The sequence below is a fragment of the Tachyglossus aculeatus genome, chromosome 9 (assembly GCF_015852505.1).
Source record: "Tachyglossus aculeatus isolate mTacAcu1 chromosome 9, mTacAcu1.pri, whole genome shotgun sequence".
Taxonomy (NCBI): Eukaryota; Metazoa; Chordata; class Mammalia; order Monotremata; family Tachyglossidae; genus Tachyglossus; species Tachyglossus aculeatus.
Genome location: NC_052074.1, coordinates 53828289 through 53850659, shown reverse-complemented (window position 1 = coordinate 53850659; position 22371 = coordinate 53828289). Strand labels below are relative to the sequence as shown.

Below are 22371 nucleotides of genomic sequence, written 5' to 3'. Positions count from 1 at the left end.
TCAATCGTATTTATTGAGCACTGACTGGGTGCTGAGTGCTGTACTAAGCGCTTGGGAAGGACAAGTTGGCTTCATTCATTCAATCGTATTCGTATGTATTCATTCATTCAATGGTATTTATTGAGCGCTGACGGCGTGGAGCGCTGTGCTAAGCGCTTGGGAAGTGCAAGTTGGCTTCATTCATTCAATCGTATTCGTATGTATTCATTCATTCAATCGTATTTATTGAGCGCTGACGGTGTGGAGCGCTGTACTAAGCGCTTGGGAAGGACAAGTTGGCTTCATTCATTCAATCGTATTAATATTTATTCATTCATTCATTCAATCGTATTTATTGAGCACTGACTGGGTGCTGAGCACTGTACTAAGCGCTTGGGAAGGACAAGTTGGCAACAGTCATTCATTCAATCGTATTTATTGAGCGCTGACTGGGTGCGGAGCACTGTGCTAAGCGCTTGGGGAGTGGAAGTTGGCAACAGTCATTCATTCATTCCACTAAGCGCTTGGGAAGTACAAGTTGGCAACAGTCATTCATTCATTCAATCGTATTTATTGAGCACTGACTGGGTGTAGAGCGCTGTGCTAAGTGCTTGGGAAGTACAAGTTGGCAACAGATATTCATTCAATTGTATTTATTGAGCGCTTACTGTGTGCAGAGCGCTGTAATAAGCGCTTGGGAAGTACAAGTTGGCTTCATTCATTCAATGGTATTTATTGAGTGCTGACTGGGTGCGGAGCGCTGTACTAAGCGCTTGGGAAGTACAAGTTGGCTTCATTCAATCGTATTTATTGAGCGCTGACTGGTGCGGAGTGCTGTACTAAGCGCTTGGGAAGTACAAGTTGGCAACAGTCATTCATTCAATCGTATTGAGCGCTGACTGTGCGGAGCGCTGTACTAAGCGCTTGGGAAGTACAAGTTGGCTTCATTCAATCATATTGAGCACTGACTGGGTGCGGAGCGCTGTACTGAGCGCTTGGGAAGGACAAGTTGGCAACAATCATTCATTCAATCGTATTTATTGAGCGCTGACTGGGCGCGGAGCGCTGTACTAAGCGCTTGGGAAGGACAAGTTGGCAACAGTCATTCATTCAATCGTATTCGTATTCATTCATTCATTCAATGGTATTGAGCGCTGACTGGGTGCGGAGCGCTGTACTAAGCGCTTGGGAAGGACAAGTTGGCAACATAAAGAGACGGTCCCCACACGACAGCGGGCTCACAGTCTAGAAGGGGGAGACAGACAATGAAACAAAACATATTAACAAAATAAAATAAGTAGTAGAATAAATACGTACAAGTAAAATAGAGTTCATTCATTCATTCAATCGTATTTATTGAGTGCTTACTGTGTGCAGAGCACTGTACTAAGCGCTTGGGAAGTACAAGTTGGCAACATATCGAGACAGTCCCTACCCAACAGCGGGCTCACGGTCTAGAAGGGGGAGACAGACAACAAAACCAAACATACTAACAAAATAAAATAAATATGTACAAATAAAATAGAGTAACAAATACATACAAACATATGTACAGCATATATACAGGTGCTGTGGGGAGGGGAAGGAGGTAAGACGGGGGGGATGGAGAGGAGGAGGAGGGGGAGAGGAAGGAAGGGGGCTCAGTCTGGGAAGGCCTCCTGGAGGAGGTGAGCCCAACAACGGGCTCACAGTCTAGAAAGGGAAAACAGACAACAAAACAAAACATACGCACAGGTGTCAAATCGTCAGAAGAAATAGAATTACAGCTATATGCACATCATTAACAAAATAAATAGAATAGTAAATATGGACAAGTAAAACAGAGGTCAGAGACACGGTGGCTAGTACAGTGCCCCGCCCCTAGCGAGCGCCGAGGACACCTTTTGACACCTGTCTACATGTTTCAATCAATCATCAATCGTATTTATTGAGCGCTTACTGTGTGCAGAGCACTGTACTAAGCGCTTGGGAAGTCCAAGTTGGCAACATCTAGAGACAGTCCCTACCCAACAGTGGGCTCACAGTCTAGAAGGGGGAGACAGAGAACAAAACCAAACATACTAACAAAATAAAATAAATAGAATAGATATGTATAAGTAAAACAAATAAATAGAGTAATAAATATGTACAGACAAATATACATATATACAGGTGCTGTGGGGAAGGGAAGGAGGTAAGATGGGATGGAGAGGGGGACAAGGGGGAGAGGAAGGAAGGGGCTCCGTGTGGGAAGGCCTCCTGGAGGAGGTGAGCTCTCAGTAGGGCCTTGAATCAATCAATCCTATTTATTGAGCGCTTACTGTGTGCAGAGCGCTGTACTAAGCGCTTGGGAAGTACAAGTTGGCAACATATCGAGACAGTCCCTACCCAACAGCGGGCTCACGGTCTAGAAGGGGGAGACAGACAACAAAACCAAACATACTAACAAAATAAAGTAGAGTAGATATGTACAAGTAAAATAGAGTAATAAATATGTACAGACATATATACATATATACAGGTGCTGTGGGGAAAGGAAGGAGGTAAGATGGAGGGATGGAGAGGGGGACGAGGGGGAGAGGAAGGAAAGGGCTCAGTCTGGGAAGGCCTCCCGGAGGAGGTGAGCTGTTTCGTTTTGTTGTCGGTCTCCCCCTTCTAATCAATCAATCGTATGTATTGAGCGCTTACTGTGTGCAGAGCGCTGTACTAAGCGCTTGGGAAGTCCAAGCTGGCAACACATAGAGACGGTCCCTAATGATGACAATTAATAATAGCATTTATTAAGCGCGTACTATGTGCAAAGCGCTGGGGAGGTTACAAGGTGATCAGGTTGTCCCGCGGGGGGGCTCACAGTCTTCATCCCCATTTTACAGATGACGCAACTGATGCTCAGAGAAGTTAAGTGACCTGCCCAAAGTCCCACAGCTGGCAATTGGCGGAGGCGGGATTTGAACCCATGACCTCAGACTCCAAAGCCCGGGCTCTTTCCACTGAGCCACGCTGCTTCCCTTCACTGTTGCTCCCTACCCAACGGTGGGCTCCTATAGAGGGGCCGCCCCTTGATGTCACCGACTTGTCCTTCCCAAGCGCTTAGCACAGCGCTGTGCGCACAGCAAGCGCTCAATCGATACGATTGAGTGAATGAGGGAGCTACGCCCGACTGATCGATCGATCGCCTGAGGAACCGATCGCTTTCCCGGTGGGGAAGGGAGGCGGCCCCGGAACTTCGGAGCGGCGGCCGGGGTTGCCCCTCCGGGAGGGACGGGAGAGGGGAGGGCACCAAGGGGGGGGGGGGGCGGGGGGGGGCTGCCGGGAGGAGGCGGAGCCTCGGCCGAATCGATCGATCGATCGATCGTATGGACTGAGCGCTTACCGTGGGCGGAGCGCTGGGCTGAGCGCCTGAGCGACAGCGACGGCGGAAGCCCCCGCTCTGGGCTGAGAGGGGGAGGCCAACGCCGCCAGGGGGCGCCGGGGGCCTCGGGGGGAGAGGAGGAGGCCGACGCCCACAGGGGGCGCCGGGGGCCTCGGGGGGAGAGGAGGAGGCCGACGCCCACAGGGGGCGCCCGGCCCTCGGGCTGAGAGGAGGAGGCCAACGCTGCCAGGGGCCCTCGAGGAGGGTGAGGGGGGGCCGCCGCCAGGGGGCGCCGGGTCCTCGGGGTGAGAGGAGGCCGCCGCCAGGGGCCCTCGGGGGGAGAGGAGGCCGCCGCCAGGGGGCGCCGGGCCCTCGGGGGGAGGAGAGGAGGCCAACGCCAGGGGCCCTCGGGATGAGAGGAGGCCGCCGCCAGGGGGCGCGGGGCCCTCAGGGTGAGAGGAGGCCGCCGCTAGGGGGCCTCGGGGTGAGAGGAGGCCGCCGACAGGGGGCGCCGGGCCCTCAGGGTGAGAGGAGGCCAACGCCAGGGGCCCTCGGGGTGAGAGGAGGCCGCCGCCAGGGGGCGCCGGGCCCTCCTCAGGGTGAGAGGAGGCCAACGCCAGGGGCCCTCGGGGTGAGAGGAGGCCGCCGCCAGGGGGCGCCGGGCCCTCAGGGTGAGAGGAGGCCGCCGCCGCCAGGGGGCGCCGGGCCCTCGGGGTGAGAGGAGGCCGCCGCTAGGGGCCCTCGAGGTGAGAGGAGGCCTCCGCCAGGGGGCGCCGTGCCCTCGGGGGGAGAGGAGGCCAACACCAGGGGCCCTCGGGGTGAGAGGAGGCCGCCGCCAGGGGGCGCGGGGCCCTCAGGGTGAGAGGAGGCCGCCGCCGCCAGGGGGCGCCGGGCCCTCAGGGTGAGAGGAGGCCAACGCTGCCAGGGGCCCTCAGGGCGAGAGGAGGCCGCCGACAGGGGGCGCCGGGCCCTCAGGGTGAGAGGAGGCCAACGCCAGGGACCCTCAGGGTGAGAGGAGGCCGCCGCCGACAGGGGGCGCGGGGCCCTCAGGGTGAGAGGAGGCCGCCGCTAGGGGGCCTCGGGGTGAGAGGAGGCCGCCGCCAGGGGGCGCCGGGCCCTCGGGGTGAGAGGAGGCCGCCGCTAGGGGCCCTCGGGGTGAGAGGAGGCCGCCGACAGGGGGCGCCGGGCCCTCAGGGTGAGAGGAGGCCAACGCCAGGGGCCCTCGGGGTGAGAGGAGGCCAACGCCAGGGGGCGCCGGGCCCTCAGGGTGAGAGGAGGCCAACGCCAGGGACCCTCAGGGTGAGAGGAGGCCGCCGCCAGGGGGCGCCGGGCCCTCAGGGTGAGAGGAGGCCAACGCCAGGGGCCCTCGGGGTGAGAGGAGGCCGCCGCCAGGGGGCGCCGGGCCCTCAGGGTGAGAGGAGGCCGCCGCCGCCAGGGGGCGCCGGGCCCTCGGGGTGAGAGGAGGCCGCCGCTAGGGGCCCTCGAGGTGAGAGTAGGCCTCCGCCAGGGGGCGCCGGGCCCTCGGGGTGAGAGGAGGCCAACGCCAGGGGCCCTCGGGGTGAGAGGAGGCCGCCGCCAGGGGGCGCGGGGCCCTCAGGGTGAGAGGAGGCCGCCGCTAGGGGCCCTCGGGGGGAGAGGAGGCCACCGACAGGGGGCGCCGGGGTCCTCGGGGTGAGAGGAGGCCGCCGACAGGGGCCCTCGGGGGGAGAGGAGGCCGCCGCCAGGGGGCGCCGGGCCCTCAGGGTGAGAGGAGGCCGCCGACAGGGGCCCTCGGGGGGAGAGGAGGCCACCGACAGGGGGCGCCGGGGTCCTCGGGGTGAGAGGAGGCCGCCGACAGGGGGCGCGGGGCCCTCAATCAGTCGTATTTATTGAGCGCTTACTGTGTGCAGAGCACTGTGCTAAGCGCTTGGGAAGCACAAGTTGGCAACACATAGAGACGGTCCCTACCCAACAGTGGGCTCACAGTCTAGAAGGTCCTCAGGGTGAGAGGAGGCCAACGCCTGGGGGCGCGGGGCCCTCAATCAATCGATCGTATTTATTGGGTGCTTACAGTGTGCAGAGCACTGTACTAAGCGCTTGGGAAGCACAAGTTGGCAACACATAGAGACGGTCCCTACCCAACAGTGGGCTCGCAGTCTAGAAGGTCCTCAGGGTGAGAGGAGGCCGCCGCCAGGGGGCACGGGGCCCTCAATCAGTCAATCGATTGTATTTATTGGGCGCTTACTGTGTGCAGAGCACTGGACTAAGCGCTTGGGAAGTACAAGTTGGCAACATAAAGAGACGGTCCCTACCCAGCAGCGGGCTCACAGTCTAGAAGGGGGAGACAGAGAACAAAATAAAATAAATAGAATAGATCTGTTCTCGCCCTCAGGGTGAGAGGAGGCCGCCGCCGCCAGGGGGCGCGGGGTCCTCAGGATTCACTGAGAGGAGGCCGCCGCCAGGGGGCGTCGTTTCCCCCGGGCCCGGGTCGGACGAGAGGCGTGGCAGCGCCCCCTCCCGGAGGCCGAGGGGAGCAGTCTTACCAGAGCCCGGGCTTTGGAGTCAGAGGTCATGGGTTCAAATCCTGGCTCTGCCAATTGCCAGCTGTGTGACCTTAGGCAAGTCACTTCTCTGTGCCTCAGTTACCTCATCTGTAAAATGGGGATAAAGACTGTGAGCCCCCTGTGGGACAACCTGTTCACCTTGTAACCTCCCCAGTGCTTAGAACAGTGCTTTGCACGTAGTAAGCACTTAATAAATGCCATCATCATTATTATTATTATTATTATTATTGTTATTATTATTATTATAAAAAGGCTGGCCTCCCGGCTCCAGCACCATGTCTGCCGTGGGAACTTGGGCAAGCCACTTCACTTCTCTGGGCCTCAGTTCCCTCATCTGTCAAATGGGGATGGAGGCTGAGCCCCACGTGGGACTCGACTGTGTCCCAGAGAGAAGCAGCGTGGCTCAGTGGAAAGAGCCCGGGCTTTAGAGTCAGAGGTCATGGGTTCAAATCCAGGCTCTGCCAATTGTCAGCTGTGTGACTTTGGGCAAGCCACTTCACTTCTCTGGGCCTCAGTTCCCTCATCTGTCAAATGGGGATGGAGGCTGAGCCCCACGTGGGACTCGACTGTGTCCCAGAGAGAAGCAGCGTGGCTCAGTGGAAAGAGCCCGGGCTTTAGAGTCAGAGGTCATGGGTTCAAATCCAGGCTCTGCCAATTGTCAGCTGTGTGACTTTGGGCAAGTCACTTCACTTCTCTGGGCCTCAGTTCCCTCATCTGTCAAATGGGGATGAAGACTGTGAGCCCCACGTGGGACTGGACTGCGTCCCAGAGAGAAGCAGCTTGGCTCAGTGGAAAGAGCCCGGGCTTTGGAGTCAGAGGTTGTGGGTTCAAATCCCGGTTCCGCCAATTGTCAGCTGTGTGATTTTGGGCAAGTCACTTCACTTCTCTGTGCCTCAGTTACCTCGTATGTTAAATGGGGATTAAGACCGTGAGCCCCCTGTGAGACAACCTGATCACCTTGTAACCTCCCCAGCGCTTAGAACAGTGCTTTGCACATAGTAAGCGCTTAATAAATGCTATTGGAAAAAAAACTGATTTGCTTGGATCCACCCCTGCTCAGACAGGGTCTGGCACATAATAATAAGAAGAATGATGGTATTTGTTAAGCACTTACTATGTTAGGATCCCGGCTCTGCCACCTGTCTGCTGTGTGACCTTGGGCAAGTCACAACTTCTCTGGGCTCATCTGTAAAAAACGGGGATTAAGACTGTGAGCCCCATGTGGGACAACTTGATCACCTTATATCCCCCCCAGCGCTTAGAACAGTGCTCTGCACATAGTAAGCGCTTAACAAATGCCGTCGTTATTATTATCATTATTATTATGTGCCAAGCACTGTTCTAAGCACTGGGATAGATACAAGGTAATCAGGTTGTCCCCCGGAGGGGGGCTCAGTCTTAACTCCCATTTTACAGATGAGGTCACTGAGGCACAGAGAAGTGAAGTGACTTGCCCAAGGTCACAGCTGACAAGTGGCGGAGCTGGCATTAGAACCCGCGACCTCTTGACTCCCAAACCCGGGCTCTTTCCTCTAAGCCCTTAATAAAATCCATAGTTATTATCAATCAATCAATCATATTTATTGAGCACTTACTATGTGCAGAGCACTGTACTAAGCGCTTGGGAAGTACAAATTATGGGAAGCAGTCTGGCATAGTGGATCGAACCCGGGCCTGGGAGTCGGAAGATCTTGGGTTCTAATCCCGACTCCGCCACTCGTCTGCTGTGTGACCTTGGGCAAGTCACTTCACTTATTTGGGCCTCAGTTCCCTGGTCTGCAAAAGGGGGATTGAGACTGTGAGCCCCACGTGGGACAGGGGCTGTGCCCAACCCAGTTTGCTTGTATCCACCCCAGCGCTTAGTGAGGTGCCTGGAACATAGTAAGCGCTTAACAAATACCAAAGTTATTATTATCATTATTAGTATGTTTTGTTTGCCTCATGCAGGAGCGCAGGCCCTTCCGGGGATCTGAAGATGAAGAAGCTAAAGCTTAAGGAACTAGAAAGCAGCCTGCAGCAAGTGGATGGTTTTGAAAACCCTAAATTACTTCTAGAACAGTATCCCACCAGACCGCACATTGCAGGTAAAATGGTTCTGGGAGGAAAAAACAAACAATCAAACAAACAAAAAAGCAACAACCAAGTGCTGAATGCCCCTTCCTTCCTCTCCCCCTCATCCCCCTCTCCATCCCCCCGATTTTACCTCCTTCCCTTCCCCACAGCACCTGCATATATGGTTGTACATATTTATTACTCTATTTTACTTGTGCATATCTATTCTATTTATTTTATTTTGTTAGTATGTTTGGTTTTGTTCCCTGTCTCCCCCTTTTAGACTGCCAGTTTGCCAATTTGTAGTTCCCAAGCGCTTAGTACAGTGCTCTGCGCATAGTAAGCGCTCAATAAATGCGATTGATTGATTGATTGATATCCTATTTATTTTGTTAGTATGTTTGGTTTTGTTCCCTGTCTCCCCCTTTTAGACTACGAGCCAACTGTTGGGTAGGGACTGTCTCTATACGTTGCCAACTTGTACTTCCCAAGCACTTAGTACAGTGCAGAGCACGGTGTGTACTGTGAGGGTGAGGAGTTTCTGCCTGATGCGCAGATTGATTGGCAGCCACTGGAGATTTTTGAGGAAAAACGTGTGAAAGAACGGCAAGCCTAAAAACCCTCTACTGGTTTACTCATTCCTCTCCACATAAGGAGCAATTCCCCCCTGACTACTGGCTGTAAGGCATTCACTCAGCTCCCTTCTCCCACTATACCCCAGCTCTCACTTTGTTCCTCTCAGGCCAACCAACTCACTGGGCCTAACTCTCATCTCTCCTGCCGCCAACCTCTTGCTCAGCCCCTACTTCCCAGCTCCCTGTCTTCATTCCTCCCAAGCTTCATTCCTTCTAGCTTTTACCTCACTCTCATCCCTCCATCATCCCCTCACTCATACTGTTCCCCCTGCTTGGAACTCCCAGCTTTCCCAAATCAGACAGGCTGGCTGCAACTTCCCCCCCTACTCAAAGTCCTTACAAAATCTCATCTCCAACAAGCTTTTCCCAATTAATTTCCCAGCACCCTGAGCCCTATCATCCTCAGCTAAATGTAGCACTTACGAACTCATTTACGTCCTCCAAAGCATTCATGTATGTATGTGTACTCACTTATTTTGATCATTCCTATTATAAATGTTTTTTGTCTCCACATTAGACTAAGCTCCTGTGAGGGCAGGGAGCACATTACTTATTTTGAACATCTCAAGCGCTTAGTACAAGTGTACCACAACCAGTTGATAATAAATGCTATTACTGAGAGGAATTTAATTTGCCAAAGGAAAAAAAAAATCATGCCCTACAATCTAGCTAGTTTTCACGAAAGCATTTTCCATCCTTCGAGTACTTAAAAACAAACAAAAAAACCTTTTGGTTATGGAACTTTGTCAATTTTTTTGTTAAATCTCAGTATATGATGTCCACTTGTTCCCCACTACACACATGTGAATTGATCCCTTCAGAGAACTCCAGTATGATTCATAATTCTACGTATTTGCCAGGTATGGAAGTGAAACTCACCTCTGCAGTTTTCTTATAGGAGGGAGTTACCTTGATAACCCACCAATCCTCTGGCAGAGGTAGTTGATGGTAATTTGAGTTTCCCTGCTCTTGCCAGGAGTTGCACGGATTACTGGCCCTTCCCCACCCTTGAATTCCTTATAATTCTCTGTTGGATGTTATCTCGGGCCCATTGATTTAATTACATATAATTTACCAATTTGACCTAAAGTATCAGGTCAGTTTGGTCATTCCAGTTTGATTTTGTGCCTTTGACATGCCTACTATGAATAACAATTTGGATTTGGGATCTCCTTCAGGAAAAATTGAATCAAAGAATTAATTACGTGTTCTCACATTTAAGGTCCTTTATAGAATTTTAGAACACTGCTTTCCCGTAATGTCATGCAAAAAGAAAGTGCTTTAGGGAAAATTGCTCGTTCAGAGTGGTTCTTGGTCTTCGGGCTGTGTATTTATTCTCTCCTTTTTTTTTTTTAGCGTGTATGCTATATACAATTCACAACACGTATGACGACATTGAAGATAAAGTGGTGGCAGATCTAGGATGTGGTTGTGGAGTACTTAGCATCGGATCCGCAATGTTAGGGGCAGGGTAGGTAGTCTACATAAAAATTTCAAGGTTTGAGGGATTTTTTTTTTTAAGTAGCATAGATTAAAGACTAACTAAACTGTTTTTTTTTTGGATAATTCGTTTACAGGGTCATGATATGTACAGTGCTTTGCACATAGTAAGCACTTAATAACTGCCATCATTATTATGTAGAAGGAAAGAAATCATGCCTGTGCTTCCTACCAATGCTAGCAGCTTTTCCTTTGTAGATTTCTTATCCCTCTCCGGAGGGAATCATTCACTCATTCAGTCCTATTTATTGAGCACTTACTGCGTGCTGGGCCCTGTACTAAGCACTTGGGAGACTATAATGTAACGATAAACAGACATTTCCTGTCTAGAACTGTGTTGCTAAATGTGTTGGTAAAAGGCTTTTAGTAAGTCATCTGATTATACTTTTATTATAAATACTGCTGATTGTCTCAGTCGAATTTATTGAGCGCTTACTGTGTGCAGAGCACTGTACTAAGCGCTTGGAAAGTACAAGTTGGCAACATATAGAGACAGTCCCTACCCAACAGTGGGCTCACAGTCTAAAAGACTCCTCACAGCCCCCTTACAATGTGCAGAGCCCTATTCTTAGCACAAGAAAATGAACTGTGACTCTCCCTGGACCATAAAGGGCTCACTAGCTACCGAATGGAGGCGGGTAGAGCTAAACGGAGAGCCATAAAATGAGAATGAGATCCAAACTCCAATGAAATTGAGTTAAAGTTCAACTGTAAACAACATCAGCAGTAGAAATAGCCGTTGAACCCTGGAGTGACAGCGTCGGGGACCTCATTGTTCCGCGGCGAATGACCCTCAATGCTGAACCGTTGCCAGTTTCCCACTGTTTTAGATAGAAGTTGGGGAAGCAGGCGTCACTCCCACGGTCTCGGGCATGCTGAAGTTGTTGCCCTCCACGTCGGGAAGTCCCAGCTGCATGGAGGATGCGGGCTGTGGAATTCCCTGGTTCTGTGGAGACCGGAGCTTCGCTCCCGCGGCCCTGAGCGAGAAGACCCGAGAGGCTGCGTGGAAGCTGGACGGCCCCTGGAGCGGCCCCGGACTGCGGAGGGGCAAAATACAAACCTATTAACGTATGGTTTTTATCTTCCAGGTTGTGTGTTGGGTTTGACATAGATGAAGATGCCTTGGAAATATTTAGTAGAAACGTTGAGGAGTTTGAGTTAACAAATATCGACATGATTCAGTGCAATGTGTGCTCCTTACCTGACAGAATGTCCAAATCATTTGACACAGTCGTTATGAATCCACCCTTTGGGACCAAGCATAATAAAGGTTAGTATGTGAAACAGGTGCCCTGACATGTTGTTAGTAAAGTAAAATTTAAAATCAAAAGAAGCAGGCCACAGTGAAACAAGTTGCCCACAGGCTTGGGGGGCCGGGTTCTTGGTAGGGACCTCCCACCCAGTTTTGCACACCACCAGTCAAAGGTAGAGAGTAGCTTTGCTATTATGGCCACATTTTGGGGGGGTAAGGGGCTCCTCTGGGGGTACTTGGTAGATATAAATTGCAGTAGGGTCCCCTACTACGAAGAGTAGGGCCTTGAGGCTTTTGGGGTCCTACAGCAGTTGCTCCAGAGGACCCAGTTTTACTTTCACCCTGTTGTCAAGCTTGTCAGCTACTCTAGGTTGGTTTATCATCATTTAGTAAACATGCAATTCTCCCTGATTAACGAAGGAGTTTAAGAGCATAACAGTGCCACACTAGGTTAGACCAGTGGTAAATCTAGCTCAGAATTCTGTCAGTAGTGTTTGAAGCAAGTGTAATTGCCCACCAGGAGGTTAGGGAATTCTAACATCCATAACTTTCCCTTCCGTCACCCACAAATCCATTTAAGCATTTTGTAGCCGCATGGTATGCCTAAAAATTTGCCCTGGTAGCCCTCTAATGACCTTTCATGAAATTATTCAAACTGCCACACTACCCTTTTTGGTTTGTATGATTTCCTGAGCTAACCAATTCCATATATTTATCACTCATTCTGTGAGTAAATATTTTCACTGGGTTTTTTTCCCCCTCATAATATTAAGCCCTCTTTTGACATTTCTGACTTCTGCCAAATGATCATCATCAATCGTATTCACTGAGCGCTTACTGTGTGCAGAGCACTGTACTAGGCGCTTGTGGCCAACATTATCACCAAGACCTTTCTGAACTGTGACTGAAGCTCTGAGGCTTAATTATATACATGTAGTTTGGATTAATTTTTCTTGCATCATTTTTATAAAGATATATTTTCTTGCACTTATTCAAAGTTATGACATTTCATCTATTTATGTTTTGTTCACATTCTGATTCAGTGCATCCTATGGTACTATTATCAGAGAATGGACCATTGGTTTGCTATATGCATACCCAGAAATGTGCCATCTCAATCTATCTCATAATATGTATTCTCATTAATGGTTACTTCAGTTTGCTGCACATAATTTTAGGGCCCAGTTAGGCTCTTTACTTCTGCAACATCAACCCCAAAATGAATAGTAATGTTTTAGTTCATAGCAGAGGAAATCATTTTCCTGCAGGTGTGTTGCAAGGCTTTATGCACCACGAAGCAAAGCTGCCAGTGGGTGTGAGTGACAGATCACATTTACATTCTTACTGTGTTTAGAATCACATGCTAATTTGCATGTTTATGTTCCCTTTTAGCCAGGCATCTCTAAATACAATGGGGTAGTGAATATTAATTATACACGTTCTGTAAACTCTATGATTGTTCCCATCCAGCAACACAGACTGAATAAAATGTTATAAAAAAAGCTAGGTGACCACTCTAGTTCCTAATCGAGAATTAATTTGCTTTTCCCCTTTGTGGAACCAAGGAAAGGCATGTTATAGAATCTAGAAAATATATTTATAGGCCTTTATTTTTATCTTTTTCTGGCAACAGACTTGAAATCTAAGTCACAAAAGGCTCTCTTCTTTTCATAGGCATGGATATGCTATTTCTGAAGGCTGCTTTACAAATGGCAAGAACAGCCGTGTATTCTTTACACAAATCTTCAACCAGAGAAGTAAGTCCAAGCCCTCAGTTTACCATTCGGTTTTAAACAATGTCATTGTGCACAAAGGGACAACTTCCAAACTGAATCAGGCCCCTCCTGCATCAGTTTGGGTTTTGGTTTTTTTTTGGTTTTATGCACACTTAGTATCCAGATGCAGCTGTCTTTATCTTAGCAAGTGCCCGATCCTGAATCTTTTCCATCCTGTTTTTACCTTTTACCAGATGGAACAGTGACGGGAAAAAGGTTAGGACGACTTTCAGAACGTCTTTTTTGCAAGTCATTGAGCAGGGTCCTCAAAAAGAAGTGCTGAAGTTTAGTTTGCTGCCACCACTTCCTTTGCTCCAAGGCTGCATCTACATTACCTTGATTCCTTAAGTAGCATAGCAACTGTAATCAGTTGGCAGAAACAATTTAAGCCCTTGAATCTATACCAAAGGCCATAATCTTGTTAGAAATAGAAAGGTATAACTAGGAAGCTCAAGTAAATATAATCTGAGCCCAAGATGCGTAATTTTAATGCTGCTTTTTAAAAATCAAGCTAATGTTTGTTGTTTATATTCAGCATATTCAAAAGAAAGCAAATGAGTGGAAAGTCAAAATGGATATTTTAGCAGGTAAGTCTACTCTGGTTTCTTTAGTCTCAGCCTGAGTTCTGTTTCTCGTAGGAATAAATGATTTATCCAAATGCTTATTTTGTACTGATTTGAGTTGTACCTAGGGAAAGTGACAGCACTGAGCTATTGTTTGGTATTTCCAACTGTGTAGTCTAACCCTGAAGCATCACAACTGCCGTCATCTAAATACCACAACTAAAGACTCGATAGCATAAGACAAAGCAATCTAGAGGTTATAATTCAAGCCACTGAAAAACTAGAAAACGAAATTTAAGTCTCACATTCTTCAAGGATTAGCCCTGGTACTAGTTAATAAATTTCCATCAGTATCTAGGATGACACCAGGGTTTCAGGCCCCAGTTTCATAACGTAAAACTGAAGCAAAGGATAGTATGTGCAAGCTCACTGTGATTCAGCATGGTGATGCTCCTGTTCAAATTAGCATTCATCATCCCGGAAGCAAGCACCATATTTAACATTTGTTTAGAGTACTGTATCCGGTTAGGTATCTGCAACATAGATATTAACAACTTGGAGCAGATGGAAAGGAAATAACCGAAATAATTTTGTTGGAAAATAAGACCTAAGGAAAGCTAGAGGTGACAAATCTGTACAATCATGGGAACATAGTGTTGCTAAAATGTCTCAAAGTACACTCTGAAAGGCTGTTCCAGGCATCTTTTAACTCCACGGGGAAAAGGGATTAAAAGGGATTTTTTGCTCCAATAAAAGGAGAGCTGGGCAAGGTTGGTCCACAAATTCCACCTATCAAACAGAATGGGAGACTGAAACCAGTCTAAACCCAGATGGTCCTTGACTTCTAGAACTTTTTTTTGTTATAGAATGGGGTTCTCTTACCTCTTCAGGCTAGGAATAAGCTTGATGAATTTCATCCACATCCCGAACTGGGTGAAGACCGCATTCCTTAAATCTGACCCTAAACTACTGCTTAGAAATGTTAAGCGTCTATTAATGGTTTCCCCCATCTGTAGTGCAGAAGTAATAGGAAACTTTGGGCCATTATACAGCTAATATTTGGGGTAAAAAGGTGGGGAGAGAGGGCTTTTGGTTTTGGGGTCTGAACTGTATTCAGATTCTACACTGCCCTTTTCACTGTCTCACACACGCAGGTGGATTGAAGAACAAAGGCAACAGTCTCTAGAATAGGGTATTATAGACTTGCTATAGCAGTGATTGGGCTTAAGGAGGAGATATTTACACTAATATGATTTGTAATTCACAGAACTTCGGTATGATTTACCAGCATCATACAAGTTTCATAAAAAGAAATCGGTATGCTTTATCTTGATGTTTCTTTTTTGGGAATAAGGAGGTGGCTTGTGCTAATTCTCTTGTACTCTACCACGCACTTAGAACAGTGCTTTGCACATAGTAAACACTCAAATGCCTTGTCTCAATAGAATTGTTAAGTAGAGAGACCAAGTCTCAAGAGAGTAAGTCTCTCAAGTGGAGACTACCTTACAATTTACCTTGTATCTACCCCAGCGCTTAGAACAGTGCTTGGCACATAGTAAGCGCTTACCAAATACCATAATCATCATCATCATCATCATCATGAAATTTCTGTTTCTAGCCCCCTCTCCCATTCACCTTTACAGCATAATTTTCAGCCAGTCTTTCCCAAGTGCATCTTTTACCAACTGTGATTCAATTATCCCTTAAGCAAAAAATTTTATGAACTCTGCACCGCTGAGTAAAAGGAGTGCCAGGCTCTTTTATATAGTATAATTTTATTTGTTTCTTACATTTTCTCAATAGTAGAAAGCCAGCCTCAGTGGAAGAATCTTTAAACATCTGCCTCATGGATGCCTGTGAAATGTTCAACATAAACAAAACTATACATATAAAAGCCATCCAGATTAGCACAGAGTAAAGCACATCTGGACAAAACGAATATGACCTTTTCCTTTTGTTGCAGGTTGACATCGAAGTGGATTTAATCCGGTTTTCTTTTTGAAAAACCTCCAAAATCAGGAATGGCGTAAAATCCATTTAAAATGAATAAAAATATCTGACATTACTTGTCTTCAGCTCCATTTTCTGTTTTCAGTTGTTTTGATGCAGGTTCTTCCTTTTCTGTCTCCTCCCGTGCCCTTTTCAGTGGTGCTATTGAGATTTAAATATGACTGGTTAAAATGTTTCACTTCAGTGTAATAGCATTTATAAAGACAATCCACAAGGCAGAATAGGAGGAATCTTAAATGAATGTACAGAAAAATCTTCCATTTTAGCCACCCTCTCAATTTTAATACCATACACCTCTTTTTGGGAAAACAAGTTTAATTTTACCCAACGTTAATAATTTATAAAGATTAACAGGAATCATACTTTTGGCACTAAAATCAAAAAATTCTACTTACAGCTCCTGAAAATGATTCTACTTGAATATAAAAATGCTCACCTGTTTCATCACCATTTTCGTGTTCCTCATCACTCTCAAATTTTGTTTTCTTTCCCTGGAATTGTACCTTGCCCTTGTTTTGTGAGCCCTGGGCAGTTTTACCACCTTTTCCTTTCCCTTTAAATTTGCGACCTGTTGGCGGAGTTTTTAGAATTGTAAGAAAAACTTTTCCGAATACTAAACCTTCCAAGCATTATCTAATATTTTCAATTATAGAATTAAATTACCTTTTGACTTCCATTTGGTTAAAGATTCTTGCTGATCCTCTATGATTTTTTTCAATGCTTCTTTCTCTGTTTCTCCTTCCAGTACTTCCCATGTTACATCTTTGTTTCTTAACTGTAAATTCCCACTATTTGCTTCTTTTGCTTTATCGAGGGCGTCTTTCGCTTTTTCTTTAAACAAGATTATCCCCTGTTCCAAACATCATAAACTCAAATGTTATCTGAATTGAAAACGGTGCAGTGTGGGCTTCTAATCTCTGGCTTCTACTCTGGTTTTAAGTACATCTATTTTCTTCCTGGAAAACTATTTTTAATGCATGACAGAATACCTGGGAAAAACCAAACACTACTGCCATCTAGGCCAATAACTTTTTTGCCTTGGGTTTGACAAAACGGTAGGCCTGCAACTCGAGCTACAGGAATAATTCTACTCTCAAAGCAGGGCAGGATTATTAGACTTTCCAGAAAGTCTCCAAGTAGTTACTTTTGATTTCCATATACCCATGGAATCAAATAAGGAAGGCAGAGATCTACTACAACCCCTCCCTCCCATCTTTGGGTTTCTCCACCTCTTACACTTGAGTCTGTACCCACCCCTAAGCACTACTGTACACATACTGAGGCTCCCTGTAATTTATTTAAATACATTTAACCCACCAGTTCCTGAAGGTGGGAAATATCTACCAACTCTGTTGTACTGTACTCTCCCAAGAGCTCGGTACTACAGGTGCTCGATAAATGCCATTTATTTAATTTGACTCAATGAGACTCGGAATAGTTTCTGACCTCCTTTGCTCCTCTGACGAAGTCTATCCATTGGATTTCTCCATGATTAGAGAAAAGCGCATGTAGATCTTCTCTACAAGTTTGATCATCTAATTCACCGGAAAACTTCATCAAGCATCCAATCTTTTCATCCAGGGATTTCTTTAAAAAAGTAGATACGATTCAGAGACTTAGAAAGTTCTCAAAACAAGCTACAAGGAATTAGTCATCACTGCCTTAAATCCACAAAGAAACAGAAGTGTGAACAAAAAAGTAGTCTTGGAGAGTTATATAGGAGCACTTTATAATAATAAAAAAAGCCCCACCAAGACAGCAAGAGTTTCAATAGCCTTAGATAGACTCGATGATGAAATGAATCAGTGAACACCACTGGTGGGGGAGGTTTAATGGGTTTGCCGGTTAGCCACCAAGGTGGCAGGGAAGGCTGCAGCTCCCCAAAAAATTATAGCAAGGGAGTTGGGGTAGGGGGGTGTAAATCTAGGCAGGTCCAGGCAGGCCACAGCAAAACTGCCAGGGAACAGTGTACTTAATCCTGGGAATTCAGTCAGGAGCTTACAGTATTTGGCCTCCAAATTCTACTACTGAGACCATAATTCCTGCCAACTGTATTGTTATTTTGGACATTTCTGTGGCTTTGCCTTTTTCAGAACATTCACCCATAAACTTCATTTTTAAGCAAACCAATTCATGACATCAACAGTACTTTATTCCTCCAAGTTTAATTACTTTCATTACTACATCTTAATACTTCTTCCAGGAAAGCCTGACCATTGCAAGTGAAGCTGCAACCATTTTTGTATGCCAGCAAAAGTTAGAACTTACCAATTCAGCTTCTTCTGCTTGCTTCTGTTTTTCTTGTTCCCTATAAAAAAAAAGAAGTTAGGCTCTCAATTTACTCTTGTGTGACAGGTATTGCACTCAATCTGATTATCTTGCACCTACTTCAATGCTTAGCATAGTTCTTGATCAATCAATCATATTTATTGAGCACTTATTATGTGCAGAGCACTGTACTAAGTGCTTGGGAAGTACAAATTGGCAACATATAGAGACAGTCCCTACCCAACAGTGGGCTCACAGTCTAAAAGGGGGAGACAGAGAACAAAACCAAACATACTAACAAAATAAAATTAATAGAAGATATGTACAAGTAAAATAAATAGAGTAATAAATATGTACAAACATATATACAGGTATGTATGATGATGATATATCTTGATGTATAGGAAGCACTCAAACACCATACTTTTTTATTTTTTTATAGGGATGAGAATTGATATTAAACCATTTTGGAATAAAAGCGCCATACAAATTCATATTACTCCTAAAAAGAAAAGATCACTTCCTTCTGTTCCCACATAAACCCATTGACATCATCCTCCCCGGATCTCCAAGTTTTAGTAGCAAGCCTACTTTTCAAAGGTAGGAACAAGTTTCATGTGCCTTAGGACATTTAAAAAAATAAAGCCACACACAGATGCAACTGATAATCACACACAGACTCCCCCAAAACAGGTGCTGGTAAGTTTTCACATCATCTCTTTAGTAGTACTTACTGTTTAGCCTTTGCCTTAGCTTCTACTTTATTCTGTTTCCTTTCTTCATTTTTCTTTGCAAAGTAATCTTCCCTAATGGACATAAATTGGTTAAACTGTACTTAGGGCAGAAAATGAAATCCAAACGTTACTCAAGATCGATTACCCTGATTCACACACAGAAAGGCTAAATGAAGAAGTAGAATCTCTCACAAAACCACTTTTCAAATCTCAATTCTAAGACAGCCATGTGGTTCTGGACAAAGACAACAGGCACGTACAGAGAACTAGAGGTGAGTTTTTTTTCCTCCTATCCTTAACCCATCTATCCATCCCCTCCAAAGACAGACTCACACACGGTCTTGTCCTGCACCTGGTGTCTACCAAAGGACCCTGCCACCATATTCTCACTCTTCGCAGAAGAGAGACCACATGCAGAACATTAATTTAACCCTACAGAGTCAAATTTCAACTTCAAAAAAGTGCCTTACTTGAAAAGAATTAGCAGCTCTGTATCTTTGTACTTTTGCCCTGGCACCTCTACAAACTTCTTTGCAGACTCAACACTGTCAAACACAGCAAATATTGACCCCTATTGAAAAACCAGGAAAGAAAAATTATAAGCAGAATTCTGATAAACTCCAAATTCCACCGTATTCATTTCACAGCACGTGTAACCAGCTCATGCAACTGTACCTTAAATGATTTGTGTAATGTTCTCCTCATCTGAATGTTTTGTACCTGACCTTTCCCTTCTAACCATTCTTTGATGTCGTCAAGGGTTGCGTCCGTTGGAAAACCTTTCTGGAAAGAAAAGAATGAAGAAAAGACACAATCATGTCGACAGCAGTAGACCAAGCAGGAATTACACATCTATGAATTAAGCAATACAATAAATATAAGAAATGAGGGCCCACTTACAACATAGATAGATCTGTTCTTAACATCATTTTTATACTCATCAGTCACTTCTGGGAGGGGCTTGTTTGGAGACCTTCTAATTTTTGTTTCGTCCTCACTTATTTCCATAAGTTCGGCTTTTGACTTCTTCAATGCTTCTACTATTACATTGAAATCCGTTGTCAGGCGACTTAACCTGAAATGGTTAGGGCAGAGTGTTGCTTTGAGGCTCAGCGGCAGCACTCATAATGAGATGTTAAATCCACTGTGTCATATCCTCAGACAGCTTAAAAGATCTTTCTTTACCTGTTAAATTTGATCATTGTTTCCAAAGGTATCCAGCCATCATCAAGCTTGATCTGCTCCTTTAAGAACTTGTCCCTTGGTAGATTAAAGTCACCAAAATAGTACTGCAAAACAATCACCATATATTTTAGATTTGTAAACACCCACTAATGAAAGATCATTTGGATTACAAGAACCCAAATCATTTTGGCTGGTATAATTTACAAATTGAAAGGATGACAACTAGGAAAAGATTAATGTGAAACAAGTTCCAGTTTTAAAAAGGCAATCATGAAATAAGTATTTTTCTAATTTTTACATTCACCAGGACCGTATCAGCTAAATTGTGCCCTCTGTCCCTTTACTTTGGGGGGAATGCTATACAGAATTTAGAAATAGCGTGGCTTAGTGGCCAAGAGCATGGGCTTGGGACTCGGAAGACATGGGTTCTAATCCCCACTCTGCCATTCGTCTGCTGTGTGACTGTGGGCAAGCCACTTTACTTCTGTGCCTCAGTTACCTCATCTGTAAAACGGGGATTAAGACTGTGAGCCCCACGTCACACAACCAGATTACCTTGTATCTACTCCAGGGCTTGGCACATAGTTAAGTGCTTAAATACCATTATTAGTATTATTATTATTAGTAGTAGTAATAATAATAATAATAATAATTAAAAGCATCTGAGAAACCACTTTCCACTGTATTATGGCCTGGTACTATTTTTCCCATATGAATCATTGCACTTGTATTAAAATGATTTAAAACAGCAAACTTCCTCTTCCTTCCCATCATTCCCCACCCTCTCTCAGTCAATATTTATTGAATATTTGAGGAGCACAAAGTACTGTACCAAGTGCTTGAGTTGAACCTAACATGAGAAGAAACTCTTTCTTTCCTCTTGGTTTTGCGGCACAGAGAGAGGAGAATAGGAAGCCAATATCATTACATCTTCCCCATCACACTCATTCTCCCCCGCTTCTGGCCACTGGAGAAGATGCCAGAGGATAGGGTCAATTCCACAGGCAAGTAATTCCAGACCCACCAAAAACATAAGCATCTGGAAGCTCATTCTCCATGGCAAATATGTCGAATCAATTTCTACAACTTATTTATCTGGAATCTCGAAGGACAGACTAGGATTCTAAACTGGATGATTGTTTAGTGAATAATGTACCAGTACCAACTGTATTTGAGCAAACCGACAGCATGCTAAGCCAGGGAAACACTTAAGTAAGAGACTTGATTATTCTCCTTAAGAACTGGGAGTACAAAAGACATAAGTTTCTAAAAGTTTCCCCTTTTAGACTGTGAGCCCACTGTTGGGTAGGGACTGTCTCTATATGTTGCCAATTTGTACTTCCCAAGCGCTTAGTACAGTGCTCTGCACATAGTAAGCGCTCAATAAATACGATTGATGATGATGATAAGTTTACATAAAGATAATTGTCGAGTGACAATAGATAGTAAATAAGACACAAATACATGAGTGCTGAGGAGCCTATTTGAGATGGCATGACCAGAAGGGGGAATTAATGTAAGTGTTTATACTATGTGTTAAGGAGCCATCAAAGTGTCACCACCTTCAGGGAATTCACAACCTAATAACAGAAGACACAAGGAAAAGTCGATGAAAAAGAATATACTCAACTGCAGGCATCAATGACCATGATATTTATTAAGCACTTATGTGCCAAACCCTGCCCGCTATGCACTGGGGTATACCCAAGATAATCAGCTGTAACCCAGGCCCTGTCCCATTTGGGGTACACAATCTAAGAGGTAGGGGACAAAGTATTTTGTTCCCATGCTTTGCTCCTGCCATTCCCGACTGTGAGTTTGCAGGGGAGCACAGGGAAGCCTGGCAGCAGGGAGGAAAATCCCCAGGTCAGAAATTGGGCCCAGAAACCCTGCTCCTGCAGTTTCCTGTAAAAACAACAACAATTTGGTCCTTTCCCAGAGGGTTACTACTGGATTAATATGTCTAGATCAACTGAAGAAAAAAACCAAAATGATGGTTAAGAAGCAAGAATAGAAAGGAGAAAGCCTGACTTTGCAGGAAAATAAGAATAAAAGAGGGTCTACGGGCTAAAAAGTGAACCATAGACTGAATTTGCAACACCAATGAAATGGAAAAAAAAAAAAGATCCTGGAATACCTAAATAATTTGTGTAGGGAATAGGATCCTCTCCCATTATTTTTAGCAATGTGGTCATAAACTTACTGGAATACTATGCTCAGTTTGGGGCTCCATATCTTAAAAGAACATGCAGAATTTGAAGAGAATAGTACATGAGCTCTGTGAAAAATCTCAAGGGTCATCTTTTCAGGAAGCTTTGGTTCAGTTCCACCTGAATCCAGGCAGATTACCGTTTATAATCCCTTACTACTTCATAAGTTTAGTTGCCGTATTTTTCAGCTTTCCATCGGTGAGATATTGGTTAATAAAGCAATGTGCAGAAATCATACCTCAATCTGGTGGCAAATTTTGTTTTCCAGATCCAGCACCTTTGCACTATCACCATTTTCAGCCATTTTGGGTACCTGTATTTTTTTTCCAAAAAG

At 45.7% G+C, this 22371-nt stretch overlaps 3 protein-coding genes across 3 annotated transcripts; 1 reads left to right on the top strand and 2 right to left on the bottom strand.

Annotated features, from left to right (window-relative positions):
- Window positions 1-3108: 3108 nt before the first annotated feature.
- LOC119932081 (basic salivary proline-rich protein 1-like) lies at window positions 3109-6130 on the bottom strand. Its single transcript, XM_038750894.1, has 6 exons — window positions 6112-6130; window positions 4743-5120; window positions 4341-4603; window positions 4018-4228; window positions 3413-3935; window positions 3109-3208 (listed from the first exon to the last, which is right to left on the bottom strand). Exons 1-6 carry the CDS (start codon window positions 6128-6130, stop codon window positions 3109-3111), a joined length of 1494 nt encoding a protein of 497 aa, XP_038606822.1.
- Window positions 4480-15695, top strand: METTL5 (methyltransferase like 5). Its single transcript, XM_038751040.1, has 8 exons — window positions 4480-4505; window positions 7801-7937; window positions 9897-10011; window positions 11129-11310; window positions 12967-13049; window positions 13603-13654; window positions 14898-14947; window positions 15594-15695. Exons 2-8 carry the CDS (start codon window positions 7829-7831, stop codon window positions 15630-15632), a joined length of 630 nt encoding a protein of 209 aa, XP_038606968.1. The 5' UTR covers window positions 4480-4505; window positions 7801-7828; the 3' UTR covers window positions 15633-15695.
- Window positions 15387-22371, bottom strand: SSB (small RNA binding exonuclease protection factor La). The gene is made up of 11 exons (XM_038751039.1): window positions 22276-22371; window positions 19828-19931; window positions 19543-19717; window positions 19318-19425; window positions 19113-19213; window positions 18643-18714; window positions 17909-17948; window positions 17087-17227; window positions 16304-16490; window positions 16077-16208; window positions 15387-15781 (listed from the first exon to the last, which is right to left on the bottom strand). Exons 1-11 carry the CDS (start codon window positions 22339-22341, stop codon window positions 15693-15695), a joined length of 1215 nt encoding a protein of 404 aa, XP_038606967.1. The 5' UTR covers window positions 22342-22371; the 3' UTR covers window positions 15387-15692.